The 25,171-nt window shown below is 36.1% G+C and overlaps 1 protein-coding gene across 3 annotated transcripts in view; it reads left to right on the top strand.

The window, feature by feature from the left end:
- Smr (nuclear receptor corepressor smrter) overlaps positions 1-25,171 on the top strand; it is a 232,534-nt gene that overhangs the window by 138,338 nt on the left and 69,025 nt on the right. For all 3 annotated transcript variants that reach the window (XM_083128468.1, XM_083128467.1, XM_083128469.1), the window contains exons 8-10: positions 1,162-1,214; positions 4,656-4,962; positions 10,430-11,097. In XM_083128468.1, the coding sequence (XP_082984594.1) occupies positions 1,162-1,214; positions 4,656-4,962; positions 10,430-11,097 (1,028 nt within the window). The remainder of the gene's footprint in view (positions 1-1,161; positions 1,215-4,655; positions 4,963-10,429; positions 11,098-25,171) is intronic.

The raw sequence follows: 25,171 nt of genomic DNA, 5'->3' as shown, positions 1-25,171 counted from the left end.
ATCAGCTGTATGTTTACGCCAATATGGCTACCCGACGTGCTGCTTTCCTGCTCAAACTAACTGTGCGATGCATACCGATTAATGGCCATTAACGACGCACACGAATGCTAGCATATTTTGCGAAGTAGAAATCCTTAATGCAGTTATTCCTACAGACGTCTGGGTGCACTTAAATATATATAGTTCGGTACTTACAGCCAATGCCAGGATCACGATCCGTAGATCACTTAGCACAACAAAGTTAACAAATATCGGCTGAATCCTTACTTGGTGAACCAATATTCTTTGTGAACCTTTATGGATCATTTACGCCATATGGATTGCATGGCAAATTCCCAGATGTTCGGATATTCCTGATACCCTTTTCCGAACAAAATCTTATGGGCTTTCCATCTTCCTTTCCCGGATGAACGAACCGACTGAATCCATATTTTACCTGTTCGTAAACAAACAGGTCCACTCTTCGATTTGCCGTAATAAGTTCAATGTTCCTAACTTCGCTGCTTCCATCTCACTCGTTAAGTTCGAGTTTTCACTTAAAACCACTTATTAGAATATCACATTGTTCACATAACCAACACAACCATTTTTCTGTCCAGATTCGGCCCGGAAACCGTAATCCCGCATGGTATGTGAACCGACTATATGAATCTTTCCTTTAACCGTTCCTTACACTGTTGTCATTTTGTGTACAAGATTTTAACTAGAAAGTCCACCAACAGAATGATAAACGTAGTGTGGCAGCTTTGATGAAATTTACCAAAAGTAAATTATTGAAGTACACTGAAATAAGTACATACAAATATGTTCATTATAACATTTCTTGTTATATAACCAGATGTAATTTTTCAGATTTTTTAAATATCATGGTGGTTTTCCACAAAGAGAGAAAATTATAAAAAGGGCTCACCAGCTGAACCTTAACAGCAGGTCTGTGGCTACAAAGAGAATGATTAATGAATTTTCTGATTAGACCAGCACAAAGAAACATTGCTTCTCACCTGGATACACCAGCTTATCCAACATCACATCAGAAACAATGACAGCTGCACCCATTAGCTGTTAGTTCTTTGTAATTTTTGTGTAGTACCATTCCTTTGTTTTTTATAGAAATATATGTATTCTTATTAGTGTTAATGCGACATTTTCTTGTCTTTACAGCCATTGTACAACCAACCATCAGATACAGCAGTGTACCATGAAAATAAAAGAAGGTATGTATTCACGTGCAAACCAAATAGACATTTCAGTGCCTTAGTAATGCAAAAATAGTGCAGAGTACATAGTTATTTTACAGGCTATTGCAGGCTGATATCTAGAAAGATTATACTTAAGATAAAACAGATTTACTAAGGTATTGCGTGCATTTATCTAGCCAAAATATTCAATTCAGTGACAGTGGTCATAACCAGAAAATTAATAAAAATTATGCAGTGGATTCTTTAATTTGAACCAGAAGTGTATTCCCCTACAAATTTGTATCGAAACCAATGTCAAAAGTTCATATATAATTTGAATTTTCAAACCTTTTATTTGGATAATTCAAAGACTGCTTTCCAGAAAATTGCTGTGTGGTACCTTCTAGTATACAGTCTCCACCCTCTCCTCAATAATGTGTTATTGCCCACCCCATTTGTGTGCAGGTGTTCATCCTTCAACCCCCACTAGCCAGTGATTTGTGAAAGTCTTCATATCTCCCCTGTTATTAGTCAGATTACCTTGTTTGCAATGTCGAAGCATGGTGCATGTACTAGCTTAACATTAGAGGTAGAAAAAGTAGAAGTTCTAAGAGAATTGGAAAGAGGTTTGTGTGTTTTCCATTTACTTCTATCTTCATTACTATTGTCAGATGAATTGTTTTAGGCTTGTGGCACACACAAAATATGGCCATTTTTATGGTAAGGTTCACTGCACTGCATGCTGATTATTTTTGTTTATGCTGTAGTATAATAGTTTTGTTTTATTGATTTTCTTTAATAATGCATGTTTTTGTCAGTTTCATGCCCCCCCCCTCTCCTTGAAGTTTGAATTGAAGAGAGTCCACTGTACTAACGCTGATAAAAATGAAGTAGGTCATGCCTCACAATTAGTGTCATGTACACTAGTACAAATTATGTTAAAAATTGAATAAATTCCATAATAATTTTGCCTAGAAATATCCATGTCAGTTCAACCTTACGTTTTAGTCTAGTGTTACGATATATTTTGCAGCAGGTAATGAAAACCTTAATTTTAAATGTGTTGTAACACTTACTATGCTTTTGGTGTATCTGGCAAAATATTTGGCCTGTTTGAACAGTCTTCATCAGATGAGTAACACGAAGATGCTGTTCACATTTTAGTTCACAGTTGTCACGGAAGAAATACTTGAACTGACCTGTGACCAGCTTTAACACTTGATCTAGCAACTTTGCTGTTACTCACTTAATGAAGACTGTTTGAAACTACAAATATTTTGTAAGAACAAATGCTATGCACCAGAAACACCAAGGTTGCTAGGTGTCTGGAAAACAGGGAATTGTCAGTAAATTGGGCTTGTCAGGGAAAAATCAGGGAATTTGCAGATCGTCTGGAATTTACGTGCATTTTAGAGTCTGCAAGTACGTGCATTTTAGAGTCTGCAAGAAATAAAGTTTCAAAATGAACAAGCAGTTCACTTACACTTCTGGATTCGGTTCTTGTGATTCCACTCCCAAAAAAGATTCAGTTTAGATTCGTTCTTATGATTCTCAGTCGAATTTCTGTAATAAATTTTCACTTTTATAATACTAGATAGTAGAAAGAATATTGAAGTAAAATTTGTAGTCCAGATATCTGATCGATGACTAAAGTACATTGACAATATGATCATAATTATCGGAAAGGTTGTTGAAGATGAGGTTATGGTCTATTATTTTATAAGTCTTGTCTTGTTGGCATTTCTTATAGAATTCCTATATGCAACAAAAAATTCTCTAGATGCTGTGTACTTGTAAATGTAAGCAAAAAAGCAGCATTTTCTACGACACTATAAATCTGCCAGAAAATGAATAAGTGTGTATGGTTTATGAACTTTTTCTGTTGTTTTTATATTGTGGAAATCTGTTATGGTGAAATAATGTACCTCTGTTACCTTAGCCTGAAGGCTAGATGCACGTGATTGTAGCACCCAATACATTTGATGTCGATTGTAATTTGTAATTTTAGATTTTATTCTTCGAATTTTCATGTGTCCTTTTGTGTATAGAAAAATTTGTTAAAAAAAAATGAAGTTGTGAAAATGAATATTCATAATAATTAACGGATTATATATTTAATTGAAAAAACAAGGTTTAAAAGCAAGAATCATGATGATAAACATGTCTGGAAAAATTTCATTTTGGACTGGAAAACCTGCAAATGTCAGGGAATTTCATAATCAAAAAATCGTAACTACCCTGAACACCAAGAAAACAGTAAGATTTACCTAAATTAATTTTCTTGTGCTGTACTGCTGATGCAGCTCTGTTGCTTTGGATATAATTCGAGGGCCATCCATAACAAAAAAAGGAACATTTTGGTGTAAAACACAAATGCCAAATGACGTGTGCAAAAAAAATATGGTACATTACTCTACTTCTACACATATTCGCCATACTCATTCAATCACTTATCACAGTGTGATACTAGTTTGTTGATTGTACTCTGTTGTATCTAGCCATGTAGTGACAGTGTCTTTGAGTTTATCAGCTGTGGCAGAGTGCTTTCCGGAACGAAGGAACATTTGACTAGCAATATTTTGTGGAAAAAAAATAATTTAGCAATTACATTCAGATGTAATTTTTTAATATTTTGAACAACTTTTAATTGTAATAATTTTCAAGCATTAGTATCGGTATCAGCCCTACCTGGAATGGTCCATTCACTGTTTATTAATGTCTGCTGCTATATGTTTACCTCACTAAACTTTACAATATCAAAGCACATGAGTTATTTACTCTCATATTCATTAAAATTACAGTGGAACATTGATTATAAAGTTTTTCAGGGAACAATGGTGAAAACACTTAAAATGTGAGAAAATATTAAATGTTTAGCTTTATTGAGATCGAGAAGATTGAATGTTTTATGTGGAACAATGTAAAATTGGGTTTCACTGTATTGTTGCACTAATTTATCTATATTGGCCAATACCAATTAAGTTCAGACATTAATACGTTGCACATAGTGTATAATCTAGTTTTATTTTAAATTGGACTGATGCTGGATATATCGATATCAGAAAGTATGTTAGATTTTATTCATGGATACCGGCCGATACATTTCGGGCATTATGTTCTTTCTTGGGGTTTGCAAATATGCTGTGCTACAATATTGCAGTCTTAGTTATCCTGCAAATTATGCAAAATTCGAAGTTTCCATTTATTTTGTATCAATATTGTGTGAAAAACTGTATTTTTAAGGGCTATTTTAATATTCTGATGCAATTTTTGGACATTCTGAAGCAAAACGATGATAAATTGGTGCTTATAATTGGAATGCAATACTTACACACTTACATTAATCAACATTTTAAACAACTTTTAATTGTTACAATTTTCAAGCATCGGTGAGAATCATGATCAGTATGGGTGTCAGTTCAAAGTGGTATTCGCTCGGCCCTAATTGTAAACCGTATTTCTTTTTCTCTGTTTCAGGCACTTGACATTCAAGAAGAAATTAATCGAGTACTTCAAAACAAAGCAGCAGGAACGGGAGAGCAGAGAAAAGTACCTTACTGCCACTTATTCCAAACTTATGCAGGAATGGATGAAGAAAGTAGAGAAGTGTGAGAACTCCCAGAAACGAAAAGCCAAAGAAGGGAAAAGCAGAGAATTTTTCGAGAAAGTGTTCCCTGAGCTTCGGAAGCAGAGGGAAGACCGGGAGAGATTCAACCGTGTTGGTGCTCGCATTAAGAGTGAGGCTGATATGGAGGAGATAATGGACGGCCTGCAGGAACAAGAGGTAATTTTCTAGTTTACATTAGTTTTGGACACAGTCTTTAGAAGATGGCTGGTTTCGTAAGAAATCACGCAAATTATACATATACGGACGGCTGGTTTCAAGTGAAGCCACCTCCACATGGCAGCTATTGACACATTATTTCTTGAAAACTACAGACGATAATTCAGTTCTGTCTTTTATGTTCATTTATATTAAGGCTAGACCAATATGAAATTTTGGCCGATACTGATATGAAATTTACCGATACAGATAACCGATATTCTAGTGATCAGATATAAAATTCCAAAAGGTTCATTGACTTCCTTAATAAGTGTATGTTACCAGGTGACCCAAGCTTTTGCAAGACAAAAGAAGTTTCACATTTAGATATTTACTTTAAAAAAGGAACAGAATGAAAATTATATGTTGTTATCCATAAAAATTGTAACATAATGGCACAATATACGTATATTAGGGATGGTCCGATATGAAATTTTGGCCGATACCGATAAAGTAACGATATAAAATTTCCCGATACCGATATTCCCTCGATCCGATATAAAATTAGAAATGGTCCTTGAAGAACCTGACCTCTTAATAAATGTGTGTTTCAAAGTGACTACAGTGAAAAAGAAATTGCATATTTAAACATTTACTTTTTTAGAAAGTAGAGCATGGAGATTATCCATAAAAATTACAACAAAATGGCAGAATTTTGCACAAAATTATCAGATTATAATCAATATATTGGATCGGTAAAATAATCGGTAATTTTTTCCGATATGCCTATATCGTCCGATACCGATAGAGTACGGATTAATCGGCCCCATCCCTAATATATATAAGATAATTATAGAATATAAGATATTTATAGATATATTGGATATATCCACTGATATGCGAATATAGGTGGATACTGATAGTGATAGGGTAACTATTAATCTACCCCATTCCCAATTTATATAGATATGAAGATATGACATACTGAAATGACAAAACAATGCAACCATTTTTACTGTTATTAACAAATGTAATTTAAAAATGTGGATTTTTCCCTAAACAATATGAAATAGATCTTATAACCAGGCTATTTACTCTTCAGCCACTGCTTTTTGCTGATATAATTTACTTTTGCATGTAAAAATGAAAACAAATGAATATGTTCACAACATGTTACAATTAGAGGTACTGCTGGAAAGATCCAATTTTCAAAATTTCCAGAAATTTACGATTTTCTATAATGTTGCATATTGCCCCCCCACCCCACCCCAAAAAAAATGTTGCACTGGCATAACATGACCTCAAACGTGAGCTTTTGTCATACTTCACTTCAAATTTGATCCATCCAGTGTCTATAGGACTGACATCAAAAGCAATTGTCCAAATTTTTTTTGTAAGGTGGCAATTAAGAGTACTGCATTGGACCACTTTCGCTCGAATATACTCGATCAAATCTATAGAATATCAAATATCATTTCAACGTGACATGACGTATATGACGTATATGTGTAAAAATTCGTTCTGGTAGTTTCAGCCCATAATCATCTATTCATTTTCATATATTGTTATGTATTGGTAAGATAGACTAAATTACATTTTAACATGGAGATGATGACTGTTCACTTCAGTTTCAATTTCCCTGCGTCTTTCACTTCACGATTCATATTTGAATTCCCACTACTACAGAAAAAGTACAGTTACATGTGAACTATGGTTTCAAGCGTATACTGATTGTTTGAATGTTCGAGCGAAGAACCTGTCCATTCCGTAAACCATCGAGCATCATCCGTGTGAACTATTAGACGATTGAGCAAAAAGATCTCAATGCAGCACTCTAGTGGCAATACTGCTCTCCTTATATGTTATTATTTTTCATAAAGAAATTGTCAGCCTTTTTTCAATGCAGCTTTGCATTATTGATAGGAATGTACCACTGCTACATTCTACATTTTTTAGTTTGCTTTGGTCTATTGTGGTGGCCAAAGAGGCATTCCAAAAACATTTTTTTAAGCTAGGCTTCAAACATGTGCCAATATCATAATCAGGATTCGAAAAATCCCGGTCGCCAGGTCGCCATGGCAATTAAAACTTTTAGCCTGGCGACTGTGATCTTATGCTGTAATACGTACGAAATTTTGACGATTCTAAGTTCAAATTGCAGTACAGCGTAAGTTAGCAAATGATTTTCTTTTTTTAAAATCAACATTGTGAACATTCCAGAGAGTCAGTAATAACTTCTTACTCTTTGTTCTCCAACACCCCATTTCCTTTTTTCTCAAATGATTTAGCGATGTTTTGAATACCATGATGCTCAGCTTCTTATACAGTGTGTTTCAAAAGTTGCGCAACTCAAACTTTGAAAATGTATATCATGAAAACTGTAAGAGATATTTACACCGGGTTTTCTGCATTATAAAGTTTCATCCATCGAGATTTTTTCAATGCTTAAAATTATGAGTTTTCTCCATACAGAAAATTTAGATAAATTAATAACTGGCGGAAGGCAGCTTTAAATTTTTTCAGAAATTCACTTTTGAATGAGAAAATACGTAAGAAATTATCGAAGGGTCATAATTAGATGTCTGATGACTGATGCCATAATAATTCTTGAAGCTTTCCTGGCGGCGGTGAATATTGAAAAGGTTTTCTCGGGCAATCAGCCAGGTGATTTCCGGAAAGGCTTCAGAGATTTCGAGAACTAACGTCACTCTGATCTTCAGGGAATGAAGTGCAGAGATAAGTCAGGGTGACGTTATATGTATTTGGTGTGGGAGGGGTCTGGTGCAGGTGGCGGGCCAATCAGGTGGCGTTTCTCTGATGCCCGCGCTCCCAGTCGACTATCACTAACCAGCCTGGCCTCGCCTGATTTCTCGCTGTCTCTGTTTTACCTGTGTGGAATCGTCTCTGCCAGTGCTACCGCAACGGGATCTGTTGCCTTTGAAACACAGTAGACTTCGACATTGCGTGGTTCCTCCCAGCGTAGAAATGTTAATGCATTTTTTGCTGATAATTTATACGTAGTAAATTTCCTGTGTGTTCCTGATCTTCAATAATTAACATCTCTACGCTGGGAGGAAGCAGGCAACGTCGAAGTCTACTGTATTTCATAGGCAACAGATCCCGTTGCGGTAGCACTGTCAGAGAATATTCTACACAGGTAAAACAGTGACAGCGAAAAATCAGGTGAGGCCAGGCCAGCTCAGTTGCTCAGTGGTTAGAGCAATGGCACGGTATATCAGAGACCCGTGTTCGAGTTCTGGTCGAACCTGCATTTTTCGCTGAAAATTTCTACGTTGGTATATATTGTTGAAAATCAAATCTCAGATGTTTTCAGCATATTAACAATATTTTTTTAAATAATGTAATTGCTTTTATTTAGATACATGCTAACATAAATTTATTAACCCAGTGATAGCGTACATGATTAGTTTAGTGCAGAAAACCTGGTGTAAATATCTCTTACGGTTTTCATGATGTACATTTTCAAAGTTTGGATTGTGCAACTTTTGAAATACTCTGTATGCACTCTGTGTGCACAATTGCTATTAGGTAGTTTCCTGGCGCCTGATTTTCAGAGCTGGCGCCTAACTTTGAAGAAAATTTTTCGAGCACTGGTCATAATATTAAAAAGAGGTCCTTACTCACGTTGGCACATCACAGAGTGGCTATCCTGTATTTATCCACGTTTACTTGACATCTTCAGAGATGATGTTGAAGAATGCAGTGTTATTTCGAACAACAGAACACTGTGCAATCTGAAATTTAAACAGCTGTTTTCACTGAATTCCACTCGCTACCATCATCTTCCTTACCCGTTCTCAGTACAACAAAATGCTAATTGTGCCTGTATTGAGACAGAATGTCACCATTGTAACCTCGGTGAAAGCCCTATCCATTCCATCCAAAATTAAACTCTCAACAATGAATAGTTCTCATTCTGTGAATTGTTCACAATATTTAAGTGAATTTAAAAAGCTCACTCTGTACAATTCTTAATCAATAAAATATCAAATCAATTTTTAACGAAGTATTAATATTTGTATGGCATTGAAATTCAGGTATGTCATAGCTCCATACATGTATAAATAAACAAAAAATAGAACTAAAATATCATCTCTGTTGTCTTGACATGCTGAATGGTACCATGTCACACTTGGACAAGTATAATCCCAGTTGTCTTCAAGGTATTTACAGCTGCTTAAGATTACGGCTGTCCCTGTCATTTGATAAAGGTTAATGTAATTGACACTTGAAGAATACCCTTTATTCTTATTTTCTTTTAAAATCAGAAACTGTTGCTATTTAACAGTATCTCATTGGATCATACAGTTTATATCAATTTGCTCCTTATGTTGCTTTCTATTGTCTTTATAATCCTGAACAGAAAAGAGAAGGAAACACTTTGCAAATGTTTTCTGTTACTATATCCTAATAATTTCAGATTACTTTTTTTAATTTTTCTTGGTATTAGACTTAATGAGAGCTCCATGTGGCAAATAATAACACTTTGCTATTTCCTATTTCCCAATTCCTAATAAATATTAATGTGAGGTCTGCCTACGTGGCTGACATGTCACTTGTTTCTTGCCATTGACCATCTGAAATTGTTTCATTGCTATGCTAGTTGATAGCAAAGTAGATATAGCCATGCCACATATTGTGCTCAGATTCGAAATGGTGGTTTTGTTGGGCATAAGCAGCAGAATGTGAGGGCACATTCAGTGTGTAGTATTTACACTGCTGGCATATTTTGAGGTATTTTGTGTATATGAAATAGTCATATGTAGGTGTTCCAAATAAAGTTTGTATGGCAAGAGATTGTAAAATGTTGAAGTATGCTGGCATATTTTACTAAGGTTTATTTGGTCTTTACTATGAAATTATTTTAACAAACTTAAACTCTTCCAGTTTTTCATAGTTTATTATTTTTTTTGTTGTTTGAACAAGAACATATCGTAACATATTTCAAATTATAAAACTTGAGGTTCCACTGTACTTCAAATAAGATTTGGACTAGTTTGTGAAACATATATTTTACTAAGGTTGATATGTGGTATTGTATAAAATTGATTGTGTGCGATTTTGTTAGTTCAAACAGTATGCACTTAATTTACACCTGTAATGTTTCTTCTTTCCTCATTATAAGCATCTGTTGACATGTTTATTTGAAAAGCTAGTTTTAGCTTTGAAACTATCCCATAAGAATAAAAATAGTGTAAACATATATACTACAGTGGAACCCTGGTTTTAAATTTTGCTGCATTATGCATTGAATCTTTTGGTCCAAACATAGCAAAATGTTATGAAATTTTCCTCTATTTTAAATTTTCCTGCATTCTAAGTTTTTTGAGCTTGGTCCCCTGAAAAACGTAAAATTGAGGTTCGACTGTAGATATTGAGATATTTTTGTCATTCATTAAGTGTGAGATGTAGATAAATGCTACTTTTTTACTTTGTAAAACATGCTTAATGATATGTTTTGTTTCAGATGGAGGACAAGAAAATGAGGTCGTATGCTGTGATTCCCCCCATTTTGTTAGATGCAAAACAAAGGAAGTTAATGTACGAGAATAACAATGGACATATAGATGATTTTGTGTCTGAATATAAAGACAGACAGTTATTAAATGTGTGGACGAGTCAGGAGAAAGAAATTTTTAAGGAGAAATACCTTCAACATCCGAAGAACTTTGGTTTGATATCATCGTATCTAGAACGAAAAAGTGTTTGTGATTGTGTACAGTATTACTATTTGAGTAAGAAGACTGAGAATTATAAACGGTTACTGCGGAAATCACGGCAGAGGACTCGAGCAATCCGAAATCCACAAAAACCCCAGAACCTTGTACCAGATGTGATAGGCAACACGACGGGTGTGACAACAAGACAAACTGTGGCGGCGTTGCAGCGAGAGATGCAACAGAAGCAAGAACAAGTGATAGAACAGTCAACGAGTGTTCCAGAGATAGTGTGCAGTTTAGCAGGACCTACAACTACAGTGGGTGTTAGTTCGGCAACAGATACCTTAACGTACTCTACAACAGTGACCTCATCTACTAATAGCACGTCTGGGAGTAACAATAACGACATTAGCTGCAACAATAATAATAATGAATTAATTAGTGATAAAGATATTGACAAGGAGAACAAAAGCAGGTATGTATATTGCTTTTGTAGTTGTGACATTGGGTATAGTATTTTTAATATGGTAGTACATCTTCATGGAATAGAACCCCATATTCCAGTTGTTAAAGTAATTCTGTAAGTTATGCACAGGAAACTTAATTTTTGCAAACACGATAACACCGAAAAATGTTAACTGCTGCAAAAAAGTATTTATGTTTCTGCAGTGGCATGTTATGAATACATTTTTCACCAATTTGAAATCATGAAATAATGCATTGGCATTAATTGCAAATTTCAACTCATTTTGTGCTTAAAGAAATGAAAAATTCAACATTCTTTTTGTTTTAGGCTTAATAGATAAAATGTACCATATTTACGCATTTATAAAATGCACATTTTCCAAAATTTTATCCAAATGAAAACTGTGGTGCATATTATGCATGGAATACTTCAGACAGCTACACGAAATCACATGTAAATGCATATTTGTCACGATTTTTCACATAGAACGTTTTGCATCAACATGCAAAGTGTCAGGGTTCTGACGAGAAATGGAGTGAGCAACTACCACCACACAAGAGCTGTAACATCATTATTTGTCACACAAGAAACATTTTTCCTTACCGAGGAAAGTGGTTGGATTTTGGTGAAGATCGAGCACACATCTATTATTGCACGGGAGCCATAACATCAGTATTCGTCGCACGAGAAATAATGGAAAATTGATTCCTCAAAAATCATTTCCCGCATATGACACTGTCACGAAGATGTATAGGCCATAGACTAAATGTAAATTTAAAAGCACAAACAAGGTATAATTTATGTGGCAGAAGAATGTGGTAAAAATAAAAATGCAAAATTTTGGGGGGAATAACAATAATTCTGGAAAACTATAACACAGAAAAATCAATGTTCCCAGTTATGCATCATTAGTTGAATATATCTTTAAACGAGAGACAGAGTTCAAACATTTTAGTTTGCTCAACAAGGCAGCCAAGAAGGCATTTAAAATATGAAAACTGACACTGGAAGAGGTTGGGATTTTTGGCATTCATCAATCCTGAAATCAAGAAATATAACTATTTCTCTTGTAGTCTACAGTTATTACAAGCATAAAAACACAGTTTTTCGTTGTGACGTATCAGGAGAACACACGCTCCCTTCATCAGACATTTATTTTTAGTCTGATTAAAGATACAGTTATAACAATGGTTAATTTTTTTAAACAAAAAAGAATCAGTTATACAATGGATGTTGTCAGTGTTACATTGTTGTAATATAGCAACTTAACTGTGAAAACAAGCAGTCTGTTTTATTTTTATGATTCAGATAAAAATTTTGATCACATTATATTTTATTTAAAAACTAGCTGATTGCCCGGCGTTGCCTGGGTATTTATTTATCCCAGTCTTCTATTAGATATTAAAATAATGAATTCTGACTATAGTGTAAAATGAACTTGGAGTTGAACGGCATTGGGGGTGTCACTATTCATCTCAGCGGCCCCGAAAACTATGGATTCTACACTAATATCTGTCGTTTTACATGTCACCCCCTTCCCACCCCCACCCCTAGAGGTGCCAGGGGTGTCTGGAGTTGAATGACATTGGGAGTGTCACTATTTATCGTAGCGACCCCGAAAACTTTGGATTCCACTCTAATATCGGTCGTTGTACATGTCACACTGTCTATAGGTGCCAAGGGTGTCTTACCCCCACAGTATTTCTTTCGAGATTGCAAGTGATACGTGCACCAAGTTTGGTTGAAATCGCTCCAGGCGTTCGAGAATTATGCGGAACAAACACACCTACATCCATTTTTATATATATATATATATAGATTATGAATCCCAAATATCATCAGGCAATTCAAAATCATCATTGCTTTCACAGAGTTTCTTGATGTGAAATATTTTTATCTGAAAAAAAAAAACAAAAAAAAAAACAGACTGCTTGTTTTCACAGTTAAGTTGCAATATTACAACAATGTAACATTGACAACATCCAGTGTATAACTGATTCATTTTTGTTTATAAATTTTTAACTATTGTTATAATCAAACTAAAATAAATTTCTGATGAAGGGAGGTTGTGTTCTCCTCAAACGTCACAACGAAAAACTGTGTTTCTATGCTAAATTCTGTAATGCGTACATACGAGAAAAGATAAAGAAATATGACTATGGGCAAAAATATTCATGTACTTTATTATACTTGGACTGTTATAAAATTTATTAAGTGTCAAATCAACGGCCTTACTGTTAATGGAGTCATAAAGAATTAACACAGCTGCAGTGATCTTCTATTTTATTATTAGATAATTTACAATAATGTTGTTGCAAAATAATGTATGTGCCCATTTTGAAATCTGCTAGGTTTTAAAAATGCCAAAAGAGGCAGTTTGAAACTAGCAATGGCAGCTAAAATGGGCAAAATGAAAAACTTGTATAGAGCCTGCAACATCATTTATCCATTAAGAATCTTCCAATACATTCTGCTAGTAGAAAGTAGAAAAGCAGGGTTGCAACGTGTCTGGAAATGGGGAAATTTCAGGAAATTTTGCAGATCATCTGGAATTTACTTGCATTTTGGAGTTTTGCAAGAGAACAAGTTGTTTATTTTCGCTTCCGGATTTGGTTCTTGTGATTCCACTCCTTAGTTCAGAGACTTGTTCCTCTGGTCCTTGTGATTGTGTCTGGTACAAAATTATGGTTTACGAATTTCGGTTCTACATTCATTCGCACTCAGATCTAGGTTCTTTTTGTTACAACCAAATTGTTCCAAATCTCGCGCACGGTAGTTATGGTTAATGGCTGGAGTGACTTGTTCTTTGCAATAATGGGAAATAAAATAGCTTCTATCACTGTGATAGGAAGTTCTGTTCTGTTGATTTTGCGATTCGTTTGTGTGAACTTGTTTAAGACTGGGAATCAAGGAAGCGCGAGATTTGACTACCACACCAGCCATCATTGCTTCGGAAGAAAGAAAGAAAAAAAAAACTTAAGAAATTTCCTTTCCTCGAGAACAAACCAGTGGAACCTGTTCTGTTCTCCTACATGAAGCGGAGGAGTTGTTTTTGGATAGTTCAATGGTTTTGGATGTGCTATAACTGTTGTACGGTATTATCTCACGTGACTGGCTGTGGTTTGTGGTTGACATCACATTGAACTGTTGTAGTGTGGTTGTGCAGAAAAACAAAGGGACTGTCTATTTCTCCTGAAAATGAGACTTGTTCTGTGCATTAAGTCCTTAGTTTGCGACCTGTTCAGAAGCAACCTGATCAACTAGTTCAGTTGCTCTTTGCAAAGATCTCTTCGTTTGCAAATGACTCATATCTATGTTGCACATCCATCCTTACTTTCCGGTACTGTACCACTCATAGGTAATATAGTTAATTTTCACTTTTTATACTAGGTTTCAGAAAGAATATCAAAGTAAAAGTTGTAGTCCAGATATACTGATTGATAACTGAAGTAGTCTGACAGTATGATCATAATTATAGAAGAGGTTATCCTCTATTATTTTATAGGTCTTGGTCTTGGCATTTACATTTTGGTATAACAGAAAATAAATTTTGTTAGCAAGATGATAACACTAGTAGAATTTTATGCAATGACCATTAGCCTGACCATCTGTTGATTCTACATCGTGGTAGAAAATAGGGCTAGTTTTATTTTTTTGTTTGAAGTGCAGAGCATGTGGAAATTTTTTTGTTGCATATAGGAATTGTGTAGAAAATCTGCTAGAAAGTGAAAAATTGTTCATGGTTTATAAAGATTGTGTTATATGAACATCTATCGAAAAACTGGTGCAGGATATGAGGAATTAAATTTGCTTTAAAAAATGTGGTGAAAGTGGGATGGGATGTGAGGAATTTGACATATGCAGGTGTGTCTGGAAAAATTTCATTTTCAGACTGGAGAACCTGGAAATGTCAGGGAATTTCATAATCAAGAAATTGTAGCAACCCTATACAGGCATTTTGCCAAATGTCCATCATTCAACTATGTCTTAGATAATAAATTAAAATTATGAATTAATCCTGAAAAGTGTCAAACTGCCTCAGTTAAAAATTTATATGCTGGAAATACAGTATGGTGGGGTTTGTTTTGGAGGTATTTAAACCAGGGATCTTTTGACCGGGAATTTCTCAACTTTAAACATCGCAGGTACTGTTGGCATCATTATTCTCCTCTTCTGCTTGGATTGATCTGCATTGAGGTCAAGCCACTCATTTTTTTTTTTTTTTTTTGTGTGTATCTTCACTATTCGTCTGCTTGCAAGTTTCCATTCCTATCCTCCCTTTTTACCAATTTTTCCACACTATGTTGTATTGATCTTATCCAGGGTCTTGCACTATATCTCTTCCCTTGCATTTCTGTTTCATACTTCTTCCTCGATAGCATGTCTCATGTGTATGTACCACTTCATTCTTGCCCCCTCTGTTTAGTCATACTTTATGCAGTTCCCACGATTTTCATAATATCTTCTTGTCTTGGTTTCTAGTTCCAAGAAATCGCATCGCTACACAGTGCTTCCCTGTCATCTTTTTTCTCACTAGTCACATTTGAAAGCCATTTGATAAATTCCTGCACGTCTTGTGGTTCTTCCAATATCTTGTTAATTTTCCTGGATCTGTTTTTTCTGTTAGCTAAGGCCAAGGCCAACAGAAGATTGTATGCCCAGGTGAAAGCCATAAAATTCATTACTGCAGCTGTGTGTGTGGGAACAACGGACACATTAGTTTTCTTCCATGCCTAGTGCCTTTGCTCAAGAAAAGCCACAACAGCTTACTTTGTGAAAGAAAAAAAAAACATGCATCTACCTTACCCATGGGGTGTAATGCATCACGCTTTAGGCTTGGGCTACAGAATGTGTGCTGCTCCATTCTCTTGGGAGGGGGGGGGGAGCATGACAACTTTTCTCCTGAGATTTCAGCTAGTGTATGGGACTGGGACCCATCATCATGAAGAAATTGGGAGCTACAAATGATTAACATAACGCGTCTTGGGGGTTTGTTGTGCTGACAACTGATTGTCCACCTCTGCTGAGGCATGTGGGAGTGAGGTTTGGTAGTCAGTAGATAGGCCTTGAACCTCAAGGGCTGTTGCATCATGTTTTGTTTTTTTATTATTATTATTTTTTTATAAATCTTACAACTATCACTTACCAGTTTTCTGTGTTATTTGAAAGCTTAGGTAAGATCCCTGTCTGACGATAAAACAATAACTCCAAATTTGTAGCCTTCCACAACTGCTTTATTTCAGCACAGCAGTAAGGATCGTGTTGCAAGACCAGGGTAGACAAAACTAAAAATAATTCAGGAGCGAGCCCCTTTCTCTCAGGCAGCCAGTACTCTTTTATTCTTGCAAATATAGGGTAAGAAAACCATGAGTCCAACCAAGATAAGCCATATATTTTGATATGTGACTTAAAACATCTAATTTCATAACCAACACAAGATTGGATTAAAAATTATTAGTTTTTAAGATGCACCCAAATAACCATCCAGTCATCTTTACAAAATTGCATTATGGGTGTGGAAATTAGATTTTTTCCAAATTACAGAAAATGCATAAACAAGAAAAACATATACTATACTTATTTTTAAAAAAGGTAATGGAAACTTCTGTAAGGAAACTTGAAATATTACTAAAATATTTTAGAAATAAATTTGAAAATTAAGCACCAGGTTACAATTTCCAGGTGCCAAAGTGACCTGGTGCCCTGTATTTGTGTACCCCTGACGCGAGATGTCCACATACTAATGAGATTTTCAAGTGATTTCCTATGTACACATTACCAAAAAATTCACTTGTGTAACACCCCTCCCCCAACCAATTATCTCATTTCCAACTATACAACTGGTCTTGAACATCACCTTACTTGTCTCCCTACATTACTAAGTCATTCTCGAAAACCATTGTCAAGAAGATTGATTGATAGATTTAGTTTATTTTACTTTGCTTTTCTTCCACTTTTGGCTAATCGTGTATCTGAGGGTGAATGGTGTATGAGATGGTTGAAGGGACAATCACAAACTTATAGGGATAACAAAACAGAGCCCCAGAGGATTATCCTGGCTGCAGATCCAGGTGTCACTCTCGTTAGTCTGCAAGATGCAGCTCAGTGTGTACTTCGTGGAAGAGAGGTTGACATTTGGGTGTTTCTATAAAGGGTAACCCTTACACCCTCATTGTCAAGTAGATTCTCCTGGGATATCAACCACGTCTGGTCTGGATAGGATCCAAAGATTTTGCAAGCTCAAGCTAACATCCCTGTAATCTTCAGGAATATTCGTATATATGCATTTTGTAGAATTCCTGTGTAGGTGGAGAACCATTGGTCATCTATCACCAACCCTGACCCCTGGTGAAGTTCTGCTTTTCCCCCTGGATGGATGGCTATTGTTGCCTCCTTGATGTTCTCCCGGAGATTCGACAATTTTGTGATGATTTCTGTTGTAGTAAAGCCAATTGTTCAATGTGTATTATTATTGTGTATTGTTAGCTAACCCTGATTTTTCAAAATGGATATTATTTATGTACTGTAAAGCTTATCGCCCACTGAGACATGGGGAAACGCCGCAACAGAACTTCTGTTTTCTGCTTCTATTGAAATCAAATGGTGTAACGCCCTTCTACAGCGAAACGTGCGGAACCGAAGCATGGAATTTCCATGCCAGAAGTCTGCAGGTTGCTAGAGTGGAAATTTCCCATTGGCCGTGTCTCCAAATGTCGTTTATTGTAATTCCGCATCTCTTTGTTTAGCTTCAGCCCCGTTGCAGCCAAGCATGGAAAATGTTCCACATGGTGGCATGATACATTGTTGGACTACCTTCGGAAAGGCACAAGGAATTTTCCACTCGGAGGTTCGGGTTGTTACGTTTCTGCCATCTCAGTGGGTCATTAGCTTATGAGCTTTGCAGTTCCATTCTTCTTGTTTGTGGTGCAGTATAGTCTATCCAATCCTCAAGGCACCAGAAACTAATAATAAGTATTGACTCGTAGTATAGGTGAATGACAACAGCAAAAAAAAAAGGGTCATCACTGTGCTATTGTAACATGTTCGTGTTGCCCATGTAGGCTTTTTTGAGTCATGGTTTTATTGCTATAAAGGTAATTTACATTCATATATAATATCATTGGCATGGGATTTACGCAAGGGGATATTCCACACATCTGGAGACACGCATAAATTGCATTAAAGTGTTGTCACGCCTCATTTTAAATGTAGTAAAAAAACGAACTCTTATCAGTTCTCTGTGCACATTTTTCTATTGTTCTCAACTTGTGTATTGAATTCTCAAATTTTGTTCAAATTTTCCAAGTTTACTTTCAATTTCCTCAAACAAAATCTTACTTTTTCATTATACGTAGATCATATTTGGAGATCATATACCTGTAGTATCTCACATCTATTTCTTGTTAGCTTTGTACTCATTATTGATATTTTTATAGGCAAAAGGCATAAGTACTAAACACATTTTTTTTGTTAATGCAGTGGCATATAAGCCATCTTATTTATTATAATATGGTATCAGGCATAGAGAACATGAGGTGAACAACTCTTCGTAGTAATATTTTATTTGGTTAGGCCTTGTTTCGATTTTATGGGCATTTTCTATCCGGTATAAATGCCTATGCAGCCCAGGTTCACAATTTGCCACTGACATTTATTTTTGCTGATGGAAAATGGCAAAACTAGAATATTTTGTTTATTGTAGGCTAAAAGTTGCAATCGGATAGTGGAGGAACATATTATGCACAAACAACCGAAAGTCACATAAAAAGTTGTCTTAGGTTGAGAGAAATGTTTTACCTTCTCGCATACATTGTGTGGTAATACAGTAATTTGTGTTCTGATAGATGTCCATCCGAAAGCTGCAGTTAAGCCACTTTGTGACAATATGTGTAACTCTTGTGTTTCGTATCCCAACTTTTGGGTGTTTCCAAGGAACGAATGATTCTTGATGAAATATATTTTGGTAATGTAAGTCTTTAGTGTACGGTGAGTTATGTCAAAGTTTCGAGCATTCTGTTTCACATGTCGCACATGAACGGTTAATAAATTGAGAAATGGTGATACTTTTCCCTCTTCATACTTAGGTCCTTCAATGTTGACAGACTTTTATTTCTCGGAAAAAATTCGAAACCAGTCAAAATTTTCAAAATATTGCTTCTGAGTATCCAGGCATCGTTGCCATTGTTGTTAGTTCCCTGATTCCTTTGGTGCAGAAGGAAGTTGACTGATGTCGTAGGATATATTTTTTGTCAGTGTTTCATCTTTATTCGATTTCTTCCCTCTCATATGCTCTTTAAGGAGCTAAGACAAATCTAATATCACCGAGGGGCAAGTCCAGACTGTAAGGACATGGAACAAAACCTCCCGGTGTATTTCAGCAAGAGTTGTTGCAGTCAACAGTGTGTGGCCGGGCATTGTCATGGTGAAAAATAACATTTTCAGCCAATATTCCCAGACTTTTCTTGCAAATGTCATTACGTACAGCAGCCATTGTCAATGCGAAGTAATACTAGACATTAATCCTGGCCCTTTTTCCAAAAGCTTCACATGAATAGCATCTTATATTTCTTTCTCTCTCTCTCTCTCTCTCTCTCTCTCTCTCTCCCTCTCCCTCTCCCTCTCCCTCTCTCTCTCTCTCTCTCTCTCTCTCCCTCTCCCTCTCCCTCTCTCTCTCTCTCTCTCTCTCTCTCTCTCTCTCTCTCTCTCTCTCTCTCTCTCTCTCTCTCTCTCTCTCTCTCTCTCTCTCTCTCTCTCTCTCCCCCTCCCTCCCTCTCTCCCCCTCCCTCTCCCTCTCTCTCTTTTTTTATTTTTTTTATTTTATTTTGCTCTGCATGAATAGCATCTTACGTGTCCCAAGTGAAACAAATAGTTCCATGCGGTTCATTCGTCACCAAATAACGTTCTCCACCAAACTGTTGACGTCATCGGTAAACTTTTGCCCATGACATTGTTTGTTTCTTTTACTGTGCTTCTAATACTCTCAAAATTTAGGCTGGATAAACCTTCACCTTCACAAGGAAGTTGATTATACCAGCCGTCTAACAGATACAGACACACGCCGCCTCGATGGCGTAGTGGTAATGTCGTCGCCTTGTAATCAAGGGGCCCCGGGTTTGATACCTATTGGAGGCACATGGCACAGTGGTTTGGATCCCACTTTAAACTGTATGTCCAGTCTCGATTAGCCTTTTTGTGCATCAAGTTTACTTAAAACAACAATTCAATTCAAAAGATACAGACACACTACTTGCTGCCATTTTCACTAACACTACTGCGCATGTGCCAACTACATCGGGGCTGAACGTGCAATACTCACGAAGGAAGCAGGTACATTTTCCGGCAGTTTTAGCATTCTCCAGCTATTCACCACTTTTCTGTGCACAAATGTCCGGTCAATGTTGAATGACGCTTGTATTAAATTAAGGTGAATGAAGCAGCTTGTAAAGGCACATGACAAGAAGGGACAACATTTCAAGTTTAAATTCAGTAAATTCCCATCACTAACAGAAAGTAAATGAAGGATGAAGCCTTCAAAGCAACAATGGCTTAAGCTAAGATAGAGGCTTGGGTAACATTTTAGAGAGTAGATGAAATATTTATGGGATATGAAGAGAGAGCCAAGTATAAGTAAAAGACTGATAGTATATTCACAAAATTTTAAAACCTCCTTTGTAACATGATTCTTCAATTGCACTTTTTACATTCCCACCTTGGAGAAGGTTCTGCCAGATATGAAATCAAATCAGGGGTGTAATTGCACCATGTTTGTCATATTATTAAATTAAATATTAATAATTACATGTAACAGAAAAGTTGGTTTTTCATCGCTTCTTGCGGGAAACAATTCTTTTCTGGTTTTTCTACTTTTCTTTAGTTGCGTAACAAAGGAAAATTAAAAATATATTTTCTTACATTTATTACAAAATAACCATTAGAGCTGTCATTATCATCGAAGATGAAACACCTTCACTATACTTCCTTTTTCTTTTAACTCTGATCCAACTTGAAAGTCCCAGGAACAGCTGGCGAAATCTCCTCAAAACGATTGTGTTATCGTTTAATCATCGTGATCCTGTGTACTAGTTTCCATTGTCCTCAATGCAACTTTCGGGCCGACCAACTTGGACCCAACTGTTTTGGTAGATTCTGAAAACTAGAAAGGACAGTCACTTTAACTTAAAGATTCAGAGTTTCTTTTCTCAACGCGGGCGCAAACTGTCATTCAGTCGACTAGATGTCATCACGGCTTTTGCCGACTTCATGCAAAGAAAACTGCACGATCTTCCAATGACTTCGGGTGCTCAATCACTACTGTTTTTAGCATCAAAACTAACGGACACTTCAGTTTCCCGCAAGGCCCAGTCCACTTTTAGCAGGGGTTCTTTGCTTTATTCTTTATACTTTATTCTTTTCGGACATCGAACAATTGGTCACATACGGAGAAACTTACTACTCACAGTTTCCGCGAACCTGGTTTTAGTTTGTGCTATTAATTTCGGTGGCCACTGCCACCATCCTCATTGGAACTTGTTGCATGGTGTGTTTCTACACAAAGTTATTCTATGTTAAAAGTTAAAGAAACAAACTAACAGCAGCTTCGCAGAAACCGTAAGTACTAAGTTTCTCTGTAATTATTTACTACCACGTTTCTCATTTCCCAAAATATAAATATTAAGTAAGCTCTTTCTTTTGTTTGAAACTATATCCCCACAATGTCATGTCATATGTTACCTAATATATGTAAGTTTTGTAGATTGTCGATAATCTGTAAAACATTTGTAGGTCATCGGAGAAAATTGTTAGTATTTCTGAAATTAGCATTGAGATATCAAACCAAAACAACTTTAAGCCGTTGCTAATATGGAGACCAGTGTTATTGCTTTGAGTATGATATCCAACACAAAATTAAAGCCATTGGCAACCATGAATCTATATCACCTGATTACATAATACAAGATAATTCTTAAATATGCACACTGCTTGTTGCTCTTGTGTTTGGGAGAGTCCAGCACCAAGGGACCTAAACTGTATATAAAATTTTAGGAATGAATTGTTGCCAAAAAATCCATGAATAATTGTCAGAAAACCATATTTTGAGAGTTAACTTTAATTCTAACTGTATTTATTTATCAAAAGAGATTTACAGACTTGTCTGCACATATTGCACTTACTTTTGCACCAAATGAAATTTCCAAAAATATTTTAAAATAGCCTAAGCCAAGAGTCAAGTCAACTTTGCAGCAGGTTTTCGGATATGAAGATCCAAACGTGGGCACAGAATATAGTTCCACTGAGACTGGTTCTATTCCGACACAACTGCATACTTGCAAGAAAACAGTTATTTAATTTGTAAAATACAGACAAAATAAGACATCCATGAACAGGTTTCAATCACTGTGCAGATGAACTTGGATCCGCAGAATTGTCAACTGGAGATTCTATTGCGCTGAGGAATCGCTGAAGCCCAAGAGCGAGTCGAGCAAGACTGAATATGTTGCAGAGCGCATGGAATCCGTGATACCAGTGTTGCACATCCCACTATTTTAACCCTATGTTTATTGTGATTAATAATCGTGCTATACAGCTGCGAGAATGGCTGAATCGAGGTCTCCTGTTCAGCAAGTGTTATTTTGGGCTTCATCCGAAGGGAAAAGCTCTTCAAATCAAGCAAGTTGTTTAAAATGCATAATCCTCCTTACGGCAACAAGATCAAAGTAAAACAGGGCGTGAGGTGATTTGCCGTCAATGTAGCCGTCTGTATCACGGGTGTTGAATCATTTGCGATTTGAGTTTAGGAAGAGGAAACGATTGTTTGTTGTTTGACGACAAAAGAATCTCCGCGATATTTAAAGATATCGCCGTGAGAAGAAACATGTTTATTATTTGGACCAAACTTGCTTTAACTTGGTGGGGGGAGGGGCGGAGGCGTACATGGAATCATTTTTTTTATACCACCGTTGAAAACCACTGCCAGCGCTGAAGAAACCGACGAGAAAGGGAGAGGGGAAGGAGGAGGCTTATTGTTTCACCCACTGGCGGCAATGAAGTCTTTGTTGAAGGTGCACATTTACTGTTCTGTGCAAAGAAAGGGAAGGGTGATTATCAGCAAGAAAAGAACAGACCCAGGATTTGAATCCTGGTTAAGTGAAGTGATTCATAAATTGAAACCAGAGTAATAGCAGCAGACAATGCACTTGATTGTATATATCACCAATAGCATGTCATCCTTTTTTTTTTCTGTTATGACTTGAAGTGTGTGTGTATTACAGTAATGGATGTATTGTGAACGAAGTAACCTTGTTTTTCATAAATGTATTTCTTTCTAAACCAAAAACAATAATTTGTCATTAAATTCAAGAGGGCCTATCATTGTTTACTTTTATCTTTGTTCATTTTTCTTTTTGCGTGCTCAAAATATACACACACATGCTCTCATGTTTCAAAGATATTTCACACTTATATTAAGTAATGACACATTTATTAAATAATCTATGCACAGAAAGTACTTCTAAAATATTGTTTCAGGAGACAAAAAGAAACAAAAATACATTCTGCTTGACATGCATGGGGGTTCGATGTGTTGTGCGGTTGGCAATACTGTGCATTTTCTCAGTGTCTGCGATGCAAGCAGCTCGGCGGTCGAGGCAAGACTGGCACGGAAGATTCTGAGCTCAGTTCTCTCTCGGATTGATACATAAAACCTGCTGCAAATTAGCCTGACGCGCGGCTTAGATGATTATATTTCTACACTCTGTGGATGACAGTGTCTCTTCTAAGGACAGAAATCCACGGAGGAGACAAATACCTTCAATTTTGAGGTTACAAAATCAGCAACTCTTTAGCAGATGGTCATAACAGTTTTCTGTTGCATAACAAGTTGATACTGTTTCTTACCTTATATGACCTGTCCTCAGAGTACATTCTGCCAATGTAATAAAGCATGAAGAGAATTTTATTACCAAAAATTAATTGTATTTTTCTTCAACTTTCTACTAGACATTACAACAACACAGCTTTATTTGCCTCCTTGCAGCACGTTAAAAGACAGGCATACAGTATGGTGATTTTCTAAGAAAAGAAGCTGAAACCAATGTTCATGGAGGAGACTAATTTCCCTGCAGACACTTCATTTTGTTTTATGTTTTGTAAAAGGTACCGACCATTGCAGTTCTGCAATATGTTAGTAAATTGTTTAATGTTACATTAGAATTAAATGTATGTCTCCATCTTGAATTAGCCAACCATGTTGTTTGCTAATATGAAATAAATTGTATTAATAAAAAGTAAACTCCATGTGTGCAGCGGCCTTCTGAGGGCCGGGATGTACCAAGCAGGTTTATCATTGGTTGACTTTGGTCAGCACATCAGATCCCATTGGTGCAATTTTCTGGCTTATGAGACCGGAGTGTGCAACTTCTTTTTTCAAGTAGCTCCCCCCCCCCCTCCCCAATTGTCCTCGCAATGGATTTGGTTTATTTTACTTCGGCCTTTCTGCTACTTTTTGGATAACTGTAAAGATGAGGATGAGTGAAGATACAATGAAATTGATAAGATGGCTAATTCTGGGAATTATACGGGAATTTTTTTGTTAGATGTGACAATTGCAACTTTGTAACATATAAATGCCCCGAGGTAAGTTTTTCCCAGTTAAACTTTTATTTTTATCGACAAAGGTAAAGAAGACTGTGTGGAAAATAAAACAGATTTTCTTAATCAGTTTCCTTTGTTAGTGTTCTTTGCAGAACAATCTGACAAGTAAAAGATTATTGCCAGATAAGATATCTTGAAGTCGTTTAGGTAAATTTGAGTTTGAAATTCTTATACAATTAACAATTTTTCGTAGATTAGTATGTCCTGTAACATTTGTGACTTGTGTTTGTAGATGCATTTCGATCCTGAGTATGTGAAATGGCAAATGTAAACTACGCACCTTAAATTAAATATTTTAAATATTACATACCACCATTTAATTGAATTGAATTAGAATTTTTGGGTATGTTTGTATCACGCACACAATTTATATTGTTAATAACTATATTTCTGTGTGTATATGTTGTGAGAGGTAAGATTGAAATAGAGAAAA

The sequence above is a fragment of the Lepisma saccharinum genome, chromosome 9, assembly GCF_977018435.1.
Source record: "Lepisma saccharinum chromosome 9, izLepSacc3.1, whole genome shotgun sequence".
NCBI lineage: Eukaryota > Metazoa > Arthropoda > Insecta > Zygentoma > Lepismatidae > Lepisma > Lepisma saccharinum.
The sequence above is the reverse complement of the archived record's forward strand: the minus strand, read 5'-3'. Positions and strand labels throughout refer to the sequence as shown.